This window comes from Delphinus delphis, chromosome 1, assembly GCF_949987515.2.
Source record: "Delphinus delphis chromosome 1, mDelDel1.2, whole genome shotgun sequence".
NCBI lineage: Eukaryota > Metazoa > Chordata > Mammalia > Artiodactyla > Delphinidae > Delphinus > Delphinus delphis.
In genome coordinates, this window is record NC_082683.1 from 74,333,193 (window position 1) to 74,351,073 (window position 17,881).

The window sequence follows — 17,881 nt, forward strand, 5'->3', positions numbered from 1 at the left end:
GGCAAAATAACCAGGTTCTCAGTTTGAGCACTGGTAAGTGGCTTTTTAAAATGTGAACAGTTTTTTGGAGCATTCTAAAAGGAAACGTGGTTTTTCAGAGCACCTAAAAAGAGGATGTATTAGAAATGCTAAATTGCTATTATAAAAAGCTGGCTTCTGGCAAGGGACTTAACATTTAGGACTTTCAAGGAGATGTACAAAAATTTTGAAAACACTTGTTTAAATGTGGTCTCAAGAGTTTAGGAGCACAGTGGGGGAGGGATGGATTGGGAGTTTGGGATTAGCAGATATAAACTACTGTATATAAAATGGATAAACAACAAGGTCCTACTGTATAGCATAGGGAATTATATTCAATACCCTGTGATAAATCATAATGGAAAAGAATATGAAAAAGAATGTATATATATGTATAACTGAATCACTTTGGTATACAGCAGGAATTAACACAACATTGTAGATCAACTATACCTCAGTAAAATAAATTTTAAAAAAACAATGAAAAAAATAAAGCAATAATGATAACAGAAAAAAAGAGGTTAGGAACATTAAGTCAAGCAAACTGGATAACTTTACATATGACTCCATCTTGAGTTCTTACTCACAAAAGTAGTTCTATAGTCAAATACTACAACCAAATACTTAATTACAAAGATGTTCATCTTAGCGTTATTTATAGTGCTGAAAAATATGGACATGATATTGTTATAATAACAATAAATAAAGATAAATAAAATAAAAATTAGGTTTTTGAGGAATTCTTAATGGAATTGATGCTTAATGTTAAGTAAAATATGAAATATCTATATTGTGTAGAATATGTACACATATGCATAGGAAAAAACTCTAAGAAAATATTGTATATCAAAATGTTAACTGTGGATTTCACTACTAAAATGATTTCTCTTTTGTTTTTTCCAGAACTTCTACAATGAGCATGTATCATTTTCATAATCAGAAAAATTTTAAATGAACATTACTATTATATAGAATTTATAATATAATTTATAATAATGTATAATGTTATGAGAATGAATTAAAACAATGTGATAAATATAATGAATTGTTATTGTATTTTTGGTGTAAACATTGTTCCTGTCCTTGAAAAGACTAAATATATTTGTAGTAAAAAAAAGCTTAAAAGTTTTTGTTTTCTGTGCTTATGAAACATATGGACTTTTTTCCCCTTACTTTTGGCACTTATGTGAGGCAATTGAAAATCTATTCTCCAATTTAAACTCTTGTACAGGCAACACATTCTCAAAATTTAGTGCAATAAAGTTGTAATTTCTCTTAGAACATTAAAAATAAAATCTGTTCTCCATCATTGTTTATCACATTTTCACAAATCCTTGTTGGAAAAATGAGTTGAAATCATGGTAAATGCTAAGAAAATCTAATCCTCCTTCAACGAATTCTCCTGGGCTTAAAAAAGAAAAAAATTAATACTAGGCTGGGTGATCTAAAAAAACCCTTCAGGGCAAAAGATTAAATTAGGAACTTTAGTTTAGCTACCTAGCAAGACTGATATAGGATAGCCTTGCTACTGTTACAGTGGAAACAAAAGTGGAAAAAGAATAGAAAAACCTAAGCAGCTCATAATTAGCCAAAGCAACCAGATGAATTCAGCAACTTCTAAATAAGTTAAAAATACTCAGAGCCCTGGTCAAATTATCTAAAAAAAGCCACTTACTGTCTAAGGTTTGAAGTCAACATTTCTAAGTTGGCGCCAGAGGTACTACCTGGCAATCCTATTTCTTTAAAAAAGCATCAAAATCTTTTTTTTTTTTTTTTATACAGTCGCAGCAGCAAGGCGGGGGGGAGCCTCTTTCATGTTGTAGCAGTGAATTCCAAGTGCTTCAGTTCAGAATTAAGTCACTTACCTCAAGGGTTCCGGACAGTCTGGAACCCCCAAAGTAAACCCTTCTCCTGGGTGGCAGCTTGGTGTACAGAAAAAAGACCTTAAAAACGCAAAAGCACCCTACAAATGTAAGGGCTTATTATCTTTCTTTGACAACTATGGAGCAGTCTAGAGAAATTAACCCTCTCATTTGTTAACCTCAATAACAGGCTTTAACAGATCTGTAGCCCAGGATGGCTCAGATAATTGCTCTAATTAGTTTGGTATGGAGGGAGGCGGGGCAGGGGGATTTGGAGCTCAAGTAATTAAGCCTAAATTAAAAGAAAAACAATGAAGAGTTTATGCCTTATGGATTTGACATATGGATTCCAGATGTTATGGAAGAAATTTTACTGCTATGCTACCTCTTTTAGGCCACTTTTTGTAGTTAAGGAGAGGACTGGAGGGGAAGGCCTGAAGGCAGAACATGGTAAAAAAGAGAAGGTTCCAATGACTGTGTGCGTGTACGTCTCCAGATTGAAAACTAGCAAAAACTAGCACCAGGGTCTTAAAAAATCCCCCTGGTATGGGTGTTATTTCTGAGTTGGCTTGCTTATATCTTTGCTGGCAGACAAGTCACTTCCTTAGTTGGAAGTGATTGTTTTGTTATTTCATTGCAGTTTTTCTCAGGAATTCTAAATGTAAACTCCACAGTCAGCTGGGGAAGTTTGCTAGAATTTTGGTCCCATTTAGAAATGGAGACAGGTAATTATGCCAGGAATAGAGCTGCACTTTTACTTCAATGATATGTGCCAAATCCTCTGTTTCTTCTCCTTTTTTCAGAAAATGGTAAACACAGGGAAAGGAACAGGACGAGTTCCAGACCCTAGGTACCAAATATTACAGACATACAGGAAATGATTTTTCAAATCCAGCCTGTAAACCTCTCATTTCGTGGGCTTGCCTGTGAGCCTAGAAAAGAGAGGAACGATCACAGAGGAGACATTCCCATGTTCTGGGAAGGCTGTACCAGAGGACCTCTGGAGGCCTTCCCATGCCCTGGTGCTATGACTCTAAACTCAAGCCATAATTTGAAATGTTAGAGAAAACAATGAAATTTGAGGCACAATTTGTGGCTTAAAGCTATCTTGCTTTGCTAAAAAAAAGTAGGCTGAGGGCTTCCCTAGTGGCCCAGTGGTTGAGACTCCGCCTGCCGATGCAGGGGACGCGGGTTCGTGCCCCAGTCCGGGAAGATCCCACATGCCGCGGAAAGGCTGGGCCCGTGAGCCATGGCCGCTGAGCCTGCGCGTCCGGAGCCTGTGCTCCGCAACGGGAGAGGCCACAACAGTGAGAGGCCCGCGTACCGCAAAAAAAAACAAAAACAAAACCACTCCAACTATGTGATAAATAAGCTACTAAATCACTGAAATTGCCATCGGTCTTCTTAAAACATTTATGCACTGACTTTCCTTTTACATTAATCTGATCCATCTGAAAGATGTTTCTGGTGTATTAAACAAATGCTGGGCCTCCAGTTAGTGAACTGGTTTTGTATTCATTAATTCTCCAAGTTTTTGTATTCTGAGTGCCTTCTAGGGCTAAGAAGAGTCCTTGAGTCAAATACACACCAATCTATTGACTCCAGGGCAGTGAGGAAGGAACCTGGAGCCAGTCGGCCTGCCTTTCCCAGCTCTCCCACCTTGAGCAAATCACTTAACCTTTCTGTACGTGTTTTCTCCCCTGAAAAGTAGGGCTAGCACCTACCTCATCAAATTAAATGAGTTAATACATGGAAAGCGCGAGAACAATGCCTGGCACATAGTAAGTACTCCATAAATGTTGGCTATTTGTTTAGTACTGAGCATAGGGAAAACCAACTTTCAGGTGCAGATACAGAGATAAATAGAACAAGGTGAATAAAGGCGGGAATACTTGAACTGCTTCTTGGAGGGAAAAAGGGAGGTTCACTAAGCAGATGGAGAAGGGCCAGGCCAAGCAGATGGTACAAGTGAAGGCACAGAATGATTAAACTCAATGGTGTATCTGGGGAACTGTAAATAATTCATTAGAGCTGGATTAAGAAGTGTGTCAGAATGAGGGGAGAGAAGCCTCAGGATTTACTGACCAAACCCACATGATGGGAAGGAAGTAAGGCAGAAGGCAGGTTTCTGGGTTGACTGTGATGCCATTAACCAGAAACAAATTATAGGAGGTGGTGTGGGTTTTGACTCGATGTGTTTGGTTTTGGACATACAGTATGTGAGGGGACTTTGAGACCCAAGCAGAAATGTACAATCGGATGCATAAATTTGGGGCTTTACAAGAGCATTTTGGTAAGCATACAGTGCAGGGAACCATCAGGGTTACTGATTGTGGTAGCCATGAACTTGGCTGACACTGTCAAGAACCGGTGTAGAGAAGAGAACAACGTAGGGTACAGTGGCATCTGAGGGTAGTTGGAAGAGAGGGGGCCAGAGAGAAGAAATAAAGAGAACCAGGAGAACACAGGACCCTGGAAGAAACCAAAGGGGAAAAGAGTTTCACATCAATTAGGATGTTTTTGACGGAAAATGACACAACACTTAAACTGGTTTAAATTCTCAAGATTTATTGGCCCATACAACTGAAAACACAAGCCTCGAGAGGATCACCCATAAGCCCGGGTGAGGAATTCTTACCATCAACACTTCGCAGTTATATTGAGTGCTACTATGTGCTGGCACTGTTCTAGTCAATGAACAAAACAGGCAAAATCCCTCCTCTTCGGACTGTACATACAAATGCTTCTTGTTATCTCTCTCTCTCTTTTTGCATTAAAATGCAAATGCGATACCTGAAATTAGGAAAACCGTGTAGAGGGAGATAGAGAGAACTTCCGAGTGCTATGCAAAGTTCAAAACATTTGCTGGGAGCATAACGCCTTTTTGTTGGAATGTCTGAACTTCTGCACTAAGTGATAATGGAGGTATGAAAGCAGTTCACTATGGATATGAAACGCTAAAATCCAAAATACCACCAATGATATGTTTTAAAGCCCAGTGTGGATTTAAATGTCACCGTTTTTAACTTATCAAAGTTGCTGGGTTCACTCAGATACCTATAAAAATAATTACATTTTCAAATATCCCCAGTGGGGCTTTGTTTCTAACTGAATTGTATGGCAATATGTTTTACATGTAGGTCATGTCCAAACCTGCATTGCTACATTCATATTTTAATTAAAAGTACATAGTTTGCAATAAAAGGAAACCTCACTCTCAGCCATTATATCCAACTAAGCACTATCCGTTTCTCAAATCAGTGTCTCTTCTCCAATGCCTTAGTTCACTCAGACACTTATCACTCTATTTAGACTACAGCAACCAGTCTTTCTGACTCGACTCGTAACTTACATATACATCCTCCTCATGGCCGCCAATGTGATTTTGCCAAAATGAAGATGAGTCCTTTGTTCTTATCATAATGTCTTGCACCCAAGAGGTTCTCCATAAATTTTGCATGGAACGGGATGCAGATTCTAGCCTGAGCTCTGAAGCTAACTCTTGGTGTATCCGTGTATTGTTTCATCTTGCTGGGCCTATTTTCCATTCTCTAATTTGGAAATGATAAAACCTACCCCATTAGGTTTTTGGCAAATAAAATACTACTATATGATTGAACTCTGTGAATTCAAAAGCACGACACAGCATTAAGGGTTAAGATTAGAAGCAAGTCCAAGTAATATTAGTATCTTAATGGCTACAAAGCAGGGTAAATTTTCTCAGTAATGTTCTTTGATTCCAGTTTTCCATAAAACTCTATAAAATTATTTATACTTTGAATTTTAAAACATGGCCCACGAATGCTTAGTTCTTTTCTCAAATTTTGTCTTTGCGCAAAAGAAGTCCTTCATGCCTGATGCGACCTAACTTCCTTATCTTAAAGATGAGGAAACAATCAGAAATATCAAGTGACTTGATTCTCTAAAAAGGAAGCAACTTGGATAGAGGATTTTCCGAATCTTCATGGATTTTTAGAAGCTCCTTCTCCACTGGGTTTTCACTACCTGAACCAAACAGCGCCTTATCTACAGTACCCACATGGACACTTAGACATGTTCCCAGGACATCTCTGAAGGGGGTAAAAAAAATCCATTCTCTAATGTGGTGATAGATGTAGAGTGACATGAAAGTCCATTTTCCAACCAGGGATATTTCTGCAGAAGGTGAAGCAATCCATAAGCAAGTTCATTTCCCCTTCTGTTACTTGGCCATACTTTGAAAAGAAACCCGAGATACAAATGGCTGAGTCAGACTGCCCCAAAATATTTAGCCTCCTTCTTCCTAAATTCTCTCTCCCACTCCTAAAACTGGCTTGACCTGTACTCACATAGGTGCACATCTTCCAGCAGTTGCTTAATAATCTCACAAGTGTAGCAACTACCTTTCCTGTTTAAAATATCAGAATATTTACCCCCTCCAAGGAAAAGTGGTATTTTGTTTCTCCCCTTCCCAGTTCTGCTACCTTCTAGAAAAGAGGCTCAAAGCACCACTAGAGACCAATCTAGTGATCTTTTGTTCTCTGTCACAAACTGATTGATACAAGATAGGAGTTGAAACAATGAGTGGTAAAAAGAAGTTAAAAAGATTTTCAGACATTGGCTTGCTGGTGTTTTTTATCTTGTATGAGGTTCATTTTCATGCTAGTTTTTTAAATCTTGTAATATTTCAGTAACTTCCGAGATATCTGTTCCACCAATACATTCATCCAGACTATAGATTTTTCCAGATTTGGGAATCACAACCTCATATTTCCATTTTTGTCACACTGGACTCATGCTTTACCAGTTGATGCCACTCCCTAGTACATGATACCACTGCCCTCCCAATTATTCATGTACAAAGATTTCAACCTTAAAAAGTTTCTTGGTTTATCAATTATTTCAACTTTGGGATTCAGATACTTGTAAACCTAGAGGATAAGCAGCTGTAGAACTGCATTTGTAAGTTGAAGATACAGTGGAAGCCATCATACTCATGTCCCTTCCTCAATCCACAAAACACTATGACTGGTACACTTTTAATGACTTTTACAAACTTAAATCTACTTGATTCATGTTCTCAATAAACTTTATAGTTTTTCAAATGTTGGTTTCCAGCATGGGGAAAACAATCAGACTGGGGATTTTAAAAAACTGAATAATGTCCTGTAATTAACTCTTGTCTCTTAAAGGCATGTAAGAATCGTGGAAAGACTGACGCAGTATATAACTGCTCTTTTTTATCTTTCAAAATGTTACAAATAACTTCACTGCATTTTGGACTGCAGAAGTCAAATCTAAGATTACAATCTTCCTAAATACCCCTTGTTGATTTTATTACTACATGCAAAGCATTAAAACAGGAGCTAGATAGAGAAAACACATAGGTGTAGGGTTGCCAGACAAAATATAAGATGCTCAGTTACATTTGAATTTCAGATAAATAAATTTTTACTATAAGTATTTCTCAAATATCACATATACTAAAACATCATTTGTTGTTTATCTAAAATTCAAATTTAACTGGGTATCCCGTAATTTCATTTGCTACATCTAGCAAATCTTTGTAGAAGATCCTTATCTTTGGCAAGCTTACTATTTAACAGGGAAATCAATGATCATAATATAAGGCATATATGATAAGTGCAGTAATATAATCAGGGGAGAAGATCTCTACTGATTACCACAGAGGAGTACCTGGAAGAGATGGCAACTACAGTTCCTAAAATATGACTTTTTTTTCAGTAATTTTTTTTTTTTTTTTGCGGTACGTGGGCCTCTCACTGTTGTGGCCTCTCCCCTTGAGGAGCACAGGCTCCGGATGCGCAGGCCCAGCGCCCATGGCTCATCGGCCCAGCCGCTCCGCGGCATGTGGGATCTTCCCGGACCGGAGCACAAACCTGTGTCCCCTGCATCGGCAGGCGGACCCTCAACTACTGAGCCACCAGGGAAGCCCTTCAGTAATGTTTTTAATGGTCTTCAGGCCGTATGGATCATTACAGAAATCAGGAGGGCAGAGGAATTTCCCCCTGAGCGAAGATGACTAAATTCTGATTGGCTGAGAGGTGGTTTAGTATGATATTTTTGGAGTTCAAGTGTCCTGAGTTAAATCTCAAATTCATTGCTCATTAGCTGTGTAACCGTGGATAAATTAATCTCTATTATAAAATGAGGCTATTAATACCTGCTTTATTAGGCTGAGGATCAGAGATAATATATGCACAAAGCACTTGGAACACAGGAGGCACTCCCTAAATGGTAATACCCACTATCAGAATGTCACATGGCAAAGAGGGTACTTGTCACAAATATTCAAATGTTAATGTTATGCAGTAATAGTAATACTGGTAATTTTATTTCCATGATCTATTTACACTGTACAAACACTGCTGAAAAGCACCCTACAAGTTCACAGTACAATATATTTACTTTAAAAATATACTCCTTTATAAAAGGTTCATAGAACATTGGCATGTCAACATGGGATGAAACTCAAAGCATGTCACCAATTCTGTGGTAGCAAGAATGCTTCCAAGTGTTGTCAATTTCACAATCACAAGTCACCATTTGAGTTTTAAATACATATAAGTTTTAAATAAAAAATGAGTTCTACAGTGGAAGGTTCCTGCACCAAAACTCATTAGTTAATTAACATATACTTTCATGGAGATGTTGTTTCATAATAATTTACAATATCAATTTAATCTGCCAAAAAAATTCATTTCAACAAAGTTTCACAGTCCAAAAATTCTTGTCATTTGTTTTCTATTTTTTCTTCTTTGTTGGTTCTCCCGGTTCTATTTTGCGCTTTTTAGAAGTATGCTCTTCTTTTTCATCATCTTTAAATAGGAAAGGAAGAGTTTCAATCAGTAATATTAAAAAAATGTTAAGCATTAAAATTTCATTGACTCTATACCAAAATCATTATCCTCAACTAATGTTTCTTTCAAAGTTTTCCAATAAAAAAACAAAAATAACTTTCAGAAGTTATTGCAAGTAAATTATAAGGAATTGCAAGTAAAAATAAGGAATTTTTTCAACTGTAATGTTACACAAAATCTACAGTGATCTTTTAGTGCTATATTAAGGTAGCTTAAAATGAGAAAATCAAAATTTGTTCTGATAAAGCTATTCTCAAATATTCTACAGTATATACATGGTGGATATTTAAATATATAATCTACATGTTAAGAATGGAACACATACCGTTTTTTTTTTTTTTACAAAAAAAGATGTCAATTTAACCATGACATTATGTGTCTATCAGCTAGTCTTTCTCCTCCAATCTGCTTTCCGTCCCCCACAAACACCTGCCCCCATCTCATCGCCCCACCCCCAGCCCCACACATGCATTTTGAAGTTAAAAAGGCTTTCACAAGTAGATGTTTCACTGACACTGTATTTTCAGTTTTGTCCTATGTAGGTGTTCTACATTCTCCCGCTCCTAGGATGGTCAGAATATTCCAATGGCAAGAGAAAAACAGACTTCTTCCCTGCCTTCATATTATGGAGAATATGGGGGGGAGGGTAGAAGAACCTCAAATTAAAACCATGTCCTTTACACTTTTCTAAAATATTATTAGTACCTGTATTCACAGAAAATTTCCAATTAATAAATAAAAAGATTGTAAAACCTGAAACAATGGGCCCTTTTATTCAATTAAAACAATCCAACTACATGTTTCAACAAAACACAGGGTAGCACAGAACAGCTGCTAATCCCCATCTCTCTGAACAAACGAATGGCATTATTTTAAGAACTCCATGTAGATGGAATGCATAACATGTAGAAGATGTTATGATTTATAAAATACAAATTTATTTTAAGCACATTACTGAATTCATTGTACTTTATTTTCTCAATCAATAGATACTCAAAGTTCAATAACTACCATGTGGTGGCCTATAAAATATTTTGATGTTGAAAGGGGACTTCATATTAAAAAATTGGGGAAGCCATTGATATCAGAACATAAACTTTTTTTTCTCATTTCAACGTCCCTTTTATTAACAGTCAAAAAAACAATGTCAATTTTATTGTTATTACTTAACACTTCACATTGCAAAAGGACTTTACAGTCATTTTTTACATGTTATTTCTCGATATTCTTCTGATAGAGACTGGGGAGCTCTGTCCTATTCTTTTTTTTTATTGGATTATAATTGACACACAATATTAAGTTTCAGGTGTATAAACGCAGTGATTCGGTATTTTTATATATTATGGAATAATCACCACAATAAGTCTAGTTACCATCTGTCACCATACAGAGTTATCAAAATCTTATTGACTATATTCTCTATGCTGTATATTACATCCCTGTGCCTTACTTATTGTATAGCTGGAAGTTTGTTCCTCTTAAACCCCTTCACCTACTTCACCTGTCCCCCCAACTCCTTCCTCTCTAGCAACCACCAGTTTGTTCTCTGTTATCAATGAGCCTATTTCTGTTTTGTTTTGTTTGTTCACCTGTTTTGTTTTTCAGATCACGAACTCATTATGGGAAAAATAAACTTAAAACCTTAAGCCTTCAATTCCCTTCTGCTAACTACCAGACTCAGAATATTTCCTTTGTTGATGTGGACAATAATTGGTATCAACAGCAGGTAATGCATCTTGAAACACAGCACAGTGATGTTATTCATATATTTAATAGAGCACTACAGATTTATGTACCCAGTATGATAAAATACAATTCAGATCAACAAATCATCCCAGGAATTTACAAAGCAAAGTTTTAATCATTAGTTTATCATGTATACAAAAAAATACTTGTTCTACAAACCAACTGATAAGGCATACAGTTTAAACAAGCCAAGGCCTTTGTTTTTTAATTGGTGCTTAATTATCATCATGCTTGACTTTTGAGACTATTTTCAGTAGTAATATAAAAATTGAAATTACTTTCTAACTCTACTAGAAAATGCAGTGTTAACATATATTAAAAAGACCATCCTGAGACACTTCTGCTTTTAATCTGTCACTTATTACAAGTTCATTTACTGAATAACAATAAAAACACAAACTACTGAGGTTGGAAAAATATCTTCCTACCAGTCACTGAACAGAAGAGCTAATGCCATCTAGTGATATAACAAGGGATTGTCTTAAAAAAAAAAAATCTTGAAATGTTCCATCAACTTTACTGAGCTTCTTACTCTGTGCCATATACTACAGATGAACTTGTAAGGAAACAATTTTTATATTATGGAATTCATGTCACTTGAGGTAAACAAGCTTAAATTATTAATAGAAACTAAGGTTCTAAATTCTTAAAAAAAAAGCATTAGCTACTTTAGTTAGACCTTCAAGATTAATTACATGTTAATTAAGCTACAATAAATATCTAAGCCTTAATCATCTACATTTTACAACCACGAAACAAGTGTTGATAAGTAGTAAGGATTTATGATGAGTTTTGAATTTTTCCCAGCTTCCTTACCTGGAACGAGTTAACTGGCAAAAAAGGCCAAAGGGCAGAAAATGAGAAGGAAAAATAAAAACAAAGTAATTTGATAATCTAAAAATGAGATTTATATTTAAGAGTGTGGAGCTTCTGTGACTTCCCTGGTGGCGCAGTGGTTAAGAATCCGCTTGCGGGGGCTTCCCTGGTGGCGCAGTGGTTGAGAGTCCACTTGCCAATGCAAGGGACACGGGTTCGTGCCCAGGTCCGGGAGGATCCCACATGCCGCGGAGCGGCTGGGCCCGTGAGCCATGGCCGCTGAGCCTGCGCGTCCGAAGCCTGTGCTCCGCAATGGGAGAGGCCACAACAGTGAGAGGCCCGCGTATCGCAAAAAAAAAAAAAAAGAAAAGAAAAGAAAAACAAGAAAAAAAAAGAATCCGCTTGCCAACGCAGGGGACACAGGTTCGAGCCCTGGTCCGGGAAGATCCCACATGCTGTGGAGCAACTAAGCCCGTGCGCCACAACTACTGAGCCTGCGCTCTAGAGCCCGCGAGCCACAACTACTGAAGCCCGTGCACCTAGAGCCTGTGCTCTGCAACCAGAGAAGCCACCGCAATGAGAAGCCCTCTCGCAGCAACTGGAGAAAGCCTGCGCACAGCAACAAAGACCCAGCACAGCCAAAAATAAACAAACTAATTAATTTAAAAAAAAAAGCAGATTGCTCCATCTCCTATTGAAAACAAACAAACAAAAAAAGAATGTGGAGCTTCTAATACAAGATATTTTATGAATTAAAAAAAAAGGGGGGTTGGGCTTCCCTGGTGGTGCAGTGGTTGAGAGTCCGCCTGCCGATGCAGGGGACACAGGTTCATGCCCCAGTCCAGGAAGATCCCACGTGCCGTGGAGCGGCTGGGCCCGTGAGCCATGGCTGCTGAGCCTGCGCGTCCGGGGCCTGTGCTCCGCAACGGGAGAGGCCACAACAGTGAGAGGCCCGCATACCGCAAAAAAAAAAAAAAAAAAAAAATAAGGAGTTAAAAAAAGAGGTTGGGAAATTGATCTGTGAACATAGTATGGGAGTTTGAAATGGCAAAAATCACTCCTAAGAAGAAAGGTATTCATTACAAAAAGAAGATAGTTACATTCAACAACCAACATTAAAGTCAAAATTGAAGATTTCAGTATTATCTTTTAATCTTATGATCCAGCTTTAAGCTGGCTGAGCACTGGGGTCCTTTTGTTTTTTGATATTGTCAACATCCACTTTCTAATGGAGGACCATCATATGATCAAAAGGTCAGAAATTACCTATGGGAATAGCAGCATTCTCTCACACATATTTCCTGCTACCTGAACTTAAAAGGCAAGCTGGAAAAAAAGATAATTCTTTCTACTTACTTGTCCTGGTATATAAACCTTGCCTTTTCCACATAGGAACAAAGATAGGAGAGCACCAGCCTATGACACCCTAGATTGAATATCAACTCTAGTGGCCTTATTGCCATTCTTCCCACAGGACAGCTACTCCTCAAGCACTCTCGCTTGCAAAACATCAAGAGACTAAACCCCAGTTTAATATGGCATCATTTCCATTTAAAGATCTGAATTTGAATTCCTATTCTGCCTCTTCCTAGCTGTGTGAATTTGGGCAATTCTTGAATCTGAGATTGTCTTCTTGTCTACAAAACAGTAATAATGAATCATGTATCACTTCTGTACTAGGTTGCTAAGAGTAACAAATTAGAAAACTTGTGTGAAGGTACTATTTTAGAGCTCAGCATTTTCTAGTTTTGTGATCTTGGACAAGTCACATAGCTCTCATTCTGACACTTCCCTATCTGGTTTCACAAGGTGTTGTAAGGATTAAATGTAATTTATGCAAAAGTGTTTTTTATTAATTATATAAAGATACTATAAAATATGAGGTATTTTTAATGTCCACTTCATTTGGCATGTCCAAAAAGATGCCATTTACTGAAGAGGTACCGTCACTACTGACTTCTAATTCACACTGGGAAGTCAGTGAAAGAAATGGGAAAGCCAGGTAGAATCAAAACTGGAGAGTAATATCCTTTATAGCAAAAAAAGGATACACTTCAGAATGTGTATTGCATTTAATCGTCACATCTTTTTAGTGTCCTGTAGTCAAAAATGTTTCCTCAATCTTTCTTTGACTTTCATGACCTTGATACTTTTGAAGATTCAGCTAGTTATTTTGTGGAATATCCCTCAATTTGTGCGTGTTTGTGTTCGGCAAGGATATCACCAACGTGATGCTGTGTTCAAGTGACACTCAGTTTTGATTTGTCCTGTTATTTATGATCACTTTAATCGCTTGATTAAAATGGTGTCTGCCAGGCTTCTCCACGATGAAGTAACTCCAAAATGAAGGTACTATTTTTTTCCCATTTGGAATTAACAAGCATTAATTTTGTGAAGAGACACTTTAGATCTGAATAAATATCCTATTCCTTAAAAAAACACAAACAAAAAACCAAAAATTGGAGTAAGAACTCCTACCAGTTTGTTACCCTTTCTCTTGAAACAAACAAAATTCTCTGCAGTTGTAAAATGAGCTAAATAAGTAGCAGTTGTATTATGGGAAGATCAGAAATTTGTTTAACAAAAACAACACACTCTTTCATAAAAATGATAGTCAAAAATATTTAGTCCAATAATCCACTGAATACTCACAACATACTACAAACTGTATTATAAACATAAATAACACCTGGACCCTGCTGTTTAAGGAACTCATCTTCATAAAGCAGATAGACTTATGAACAAAAAATCACATAAAAGGAGGTAAGGGCCATCAATAGCATTAGCACATACACGGTACAGAGGAGCAAATAATTAACTAGAGGAAGGTAATATTTGAGATTTAGATATTACCAACTCTCTTTTTCTTAGAGTTGGATTTTAAAGGATGAATGAGTTTACCAGCCAAAGAGGGAGGGAAAAACATTCCCGACTAAGGTGGAACATATATTAGAAGGCATGGAACCATAAAATAGCATGGTCTATTCAGTTTTGAATTTTAAGATCTTAAAGTTCTACAAGGGGGCCATCTGAAATGAGGGTGGAGAAAAAGGCAGGGCCTATCATAGAGGGCTCACTCTGCTGCTGGTGAAGGGTTTTAAGCAAGTGAGGCAAGGGGCTAAGTGGGTAAAAGTATGGAAGCAGAGATTACTGTGATTACTTACAATAATGGAATTGTAAGGTGGAATTATGATATTATGAACTAAGGCAAGACAACTAAGTCATTATCTTGTTACTATTGTTAATTACTATGTAGTAATACTCAGTTAAATCCATTTTGTGACACTAATTTTGGCTGTAAAGCACAATTGCTTTAATATAAAATGAAGCCATCAGCACTTCACAACTGCAGTCACAACAAAGAGTTCATGAAATAACTCATGCTGCTTTAATAATAAGGCATCATACATCAATATACTACTGGTTGAGACATCAAAGATTTCACTTTAAATCCTGAATATTTTATGACGTTTCTCAAAAACACATTAAAAGGGAGGGTAGGAGGGAGGGAGACGCAAGAGGGAAAAGATATGGGGATATATGTGTATGTATAGCTGATTCACTTTGTTATACAGCAGAAGCTAACACACCACTGTAAAACAATTATACTCCAATAAAGATGTTAAACACACACACACACAGCAAAAGACACCCAAAGACCATCACAATCAGTTTGCTAACTGACTAGATTTAAGTTTCACTCATTAAACATCTCGTTCTCTTAAAACTCATCACAGGGACCAAAAGGCATTACCACTGGAGTCTGACTTTCCTTACCTGATTCCACTGTCTCCTCCCCTTCTGGGAGAAGCCTAGCTTTCTTAGCATTCTGTGGGGCATCATCACCATTGTCCTCATATATGTTAGACCATTTTATTGCCATATCCAACTCTGGAGGGGGAGGTTTCTTCTCAGTAGAGTAGGTCTCCGGAGGTGGTACATAGTTTGACTTCCATATTTTGAATTCCTTCGGAGGCTGTTAAGCAAACACATTAAGAAACACTGTGACGAACCGAGGTTCCTATAATCGGTTATGGGCACATGCACCTCCCTGCAGTTCGTTTATTCTTCAGGCTGACTTTTTTTTTTTCTTTTTTAAGGTTTAAAGACATATTTTTCCATCAAAATCACACTACTGTTAAGTGAAAAGCCAAAGGGTTCCCTATACGAATAAAGCTATTAACTTTTAGTTACCAAAGAAGAATCCAGTCTCAGAGATACTACGCCAAGGCTGACCCCTTCAGGAGGCTGCAGCAGACACTGTCTTGGAGGCAGCACCGCAGGCACTTCGGCATCAAAGGGAAGGGGTCTCGGGGAGAAGCTGCAGCAGGGGGGCGGGGGAGTCACCACCGTTAGTCCTAGCCGCGCGGGGTCAGGGCACCGAGCGCGGAGGTTTGGGTCTCCTCACAAGGGGGCGGGGCTGCGGATCCGGTCTGACACCCACCAGGCTGGGGGAGGGGGCCCGGGCTCCCCAGGGTTGGAGGTGGGAGAGGGTGGTGCGGCATCCCGTAGGGGGTGACTGCGTGTGTGGGGCGGACAGCTGGTCCCCAGGAGGGGGCTCAGGAGGAAGGGGGCGGAGGCCGGGACCTAGATCGGGAAACGGGGTCGGGGACCTCACCTCCTCTGGCGCCTTGACGACGTGCCTCTCCCAGTCGATCTGTTTGTTGAGCGGATTGTAGAGAAAGGCCGGGCGAGTCACGCTCCGGAACAGCTCGTCGGGTCCAGGCAGCCGCTTCTCCGCCTTGTTCCCACAGCCGCCCGCCGACTTCGCCGGATCCGAGGCCTTACGACTTGTCTCCTCCGGCTCGCTGTTATCCTCCTCGTCCGAGGAGCCTGAGCTGCTGCTCCCGTAAGCCGCAAAATAGCTCAGAGGATCCTTCTCCTCCGCTGCCATGACGGCTGCGCGCGTCGATCGATGGCTCCGCCGGAAACCGGAAGCCGTGCCAGGGCCCGCCCCGCAGTTGGCCCCGCCCCAAGTCTCGCTGATGGGCCCGGAGTCTGCACCCCCTGGCGGCTGCGCCGTGATACTGCGGCCGGGCTGAAGGACTGGAGGCGGGGCCGCGCACGTCCTCAATCAGAGGTTTCTAATGCTCTTTTCTGAGGACCCCTGAGAAGAGACAGATCCTCAGGCAGTGGTCCAACCAAACTTTCAGATTCAGTAAGAATTTATTAAAGGCACAGAAAAGCTAAAAATTTTGTCTTTTCACCGCCACCTTAAAGCCCTTGCCCAGAGAGACCAGGATTTCTTTCGGATCCTGCTGCATCTCTTCCTCGAAATAAAATTACTCGCAATGTGCTTCCCTCAGTCGTCATGGAAGACCTCTATGGGTAAGTGGACTTACCAAGTCCCAGAGTGAATCCTCTCCTGCTTGACCTCATTCCAGCGCACTCTGAACAGCCTCCTTTGATGGAACTTCTCTTGTATTGCATCACACCACTCTGGGGGTCCTCCAAACTCTCTGGATTGTCAGCCTCCTTCCATGCCTGCTTTGCTCTGTACGGCCCTTAAACGCCGGTGTTTCCCAACATATTATACCAGCTTTCAGCAACACTTACTAACAATCTGTAGAGGGAGTTTACAAAGTTGCAAGTCAGACCATCCCTTTCCAGGGCATTAACTACCTTAATGCTTGTGACTCCCAAATCCGGGTCTCCAACTCCAACCTCTCAAGTTCTGGATCAAACCTCCATTTGGCTCTTAAACTTTATGTATGGACATCGTGCTGGGGTCTCAAACACCCACTTAAAGATCAGTAACTTGCCTTTACATATAACTTGCTTCTGCATTTGTGTTCCCTCTCTTAGTACAATAAACGATATAACCATGTGCCTAGCCACCAAGGGAACTAGAAATCTTTGACTCCTCCTCACGAACTCAGAGGGAATTATACCCAAGTGAAAGCAGTGAAGTTGGTATCAGTGTAAACGTTCACAGGATGCCTGTTCATTTACACGATACACTCACCTCCAGGAGGCAGAGAAGAGGTCTTATTCACTCTTTCCCAGTCCCATAGCACAATGTCCGTGAGCTCCTTCCGGGGAGGAGTTGGAGTATGCTTTGTTCATTTTTATATTCCTAGTACCTAGCTCAGTGCCTGTCATTGAGTAGATGATCAATAAGTATTGTGGATTATAATTTATGAGGGTGTAGATCTGTTTCTCAAAAATTTCCACCCAAGTACCTACATTGACAAAGGAAAATGATGGTCCCGAAGTGCAAAGTTTGGGAGCCTCCAAAACCATCCTCAGGCTTGGTAATTTGCTTGAAGCACTCACAGAACTCTCTGAAAGCTGTTTTACTCGTGATTATGGTTTATTGTAGCTAAAGGATACTGATTAAAATCAGCCAAGGGAAGAGATGCAGGGTGCAGAGTGCTGGAGCCTTCCACATGCAGGGCTTCTGGCTGTCTTCTCCCAGTGGAGGTGTAGACAGTACTAACTTCTGCGGCGAAGACATGTGACAACATGCATGGAGCCATCTGGGGAAGCTCACCCGAAACTTAGCGTCCAGAATTTTTACTGGGGATTGGTCATGTGGACATAGCCTCCAGCCCCTCCAGAGGTCAAGCTGATACAGTA

General features: G+C 39.4%; 1 protein-coding gene across 1 annotated transcript; it reads right to left on the reverse strand.

Annotated features, from left to right (window-relative positions):
* Nucleotides 1-8,010: 8,010 nt before the first annotated feature.
* On the reverse strand, nucleotides 8,011-16,231 carry C1H1orf52 (chromosome 1 C1orf52 homolog). Its single transcript, XM_060006297.1, has 3 exons — nucleotides 15,921-16,231; nucleotides 15,080-15,278; nucleotides 8,011-8,698 (listed from the first exon to the last, which is right to left on the reverse strand). Exons 1-3 carry the CDS (start codon nucleotides 16,194-16,196, stop codon nucleotides 8,625-8,627), a joined length of 549 nt encoding a protein of 182 aa, XP_059862280.1. The 5' UTR covers nucleotides 16,197-16,231; the 3' UTR covers nucleotides 8,011-8,624.
* Nucleotides 16,232-17,881: the final 1,650 nt, after the last annotated feature.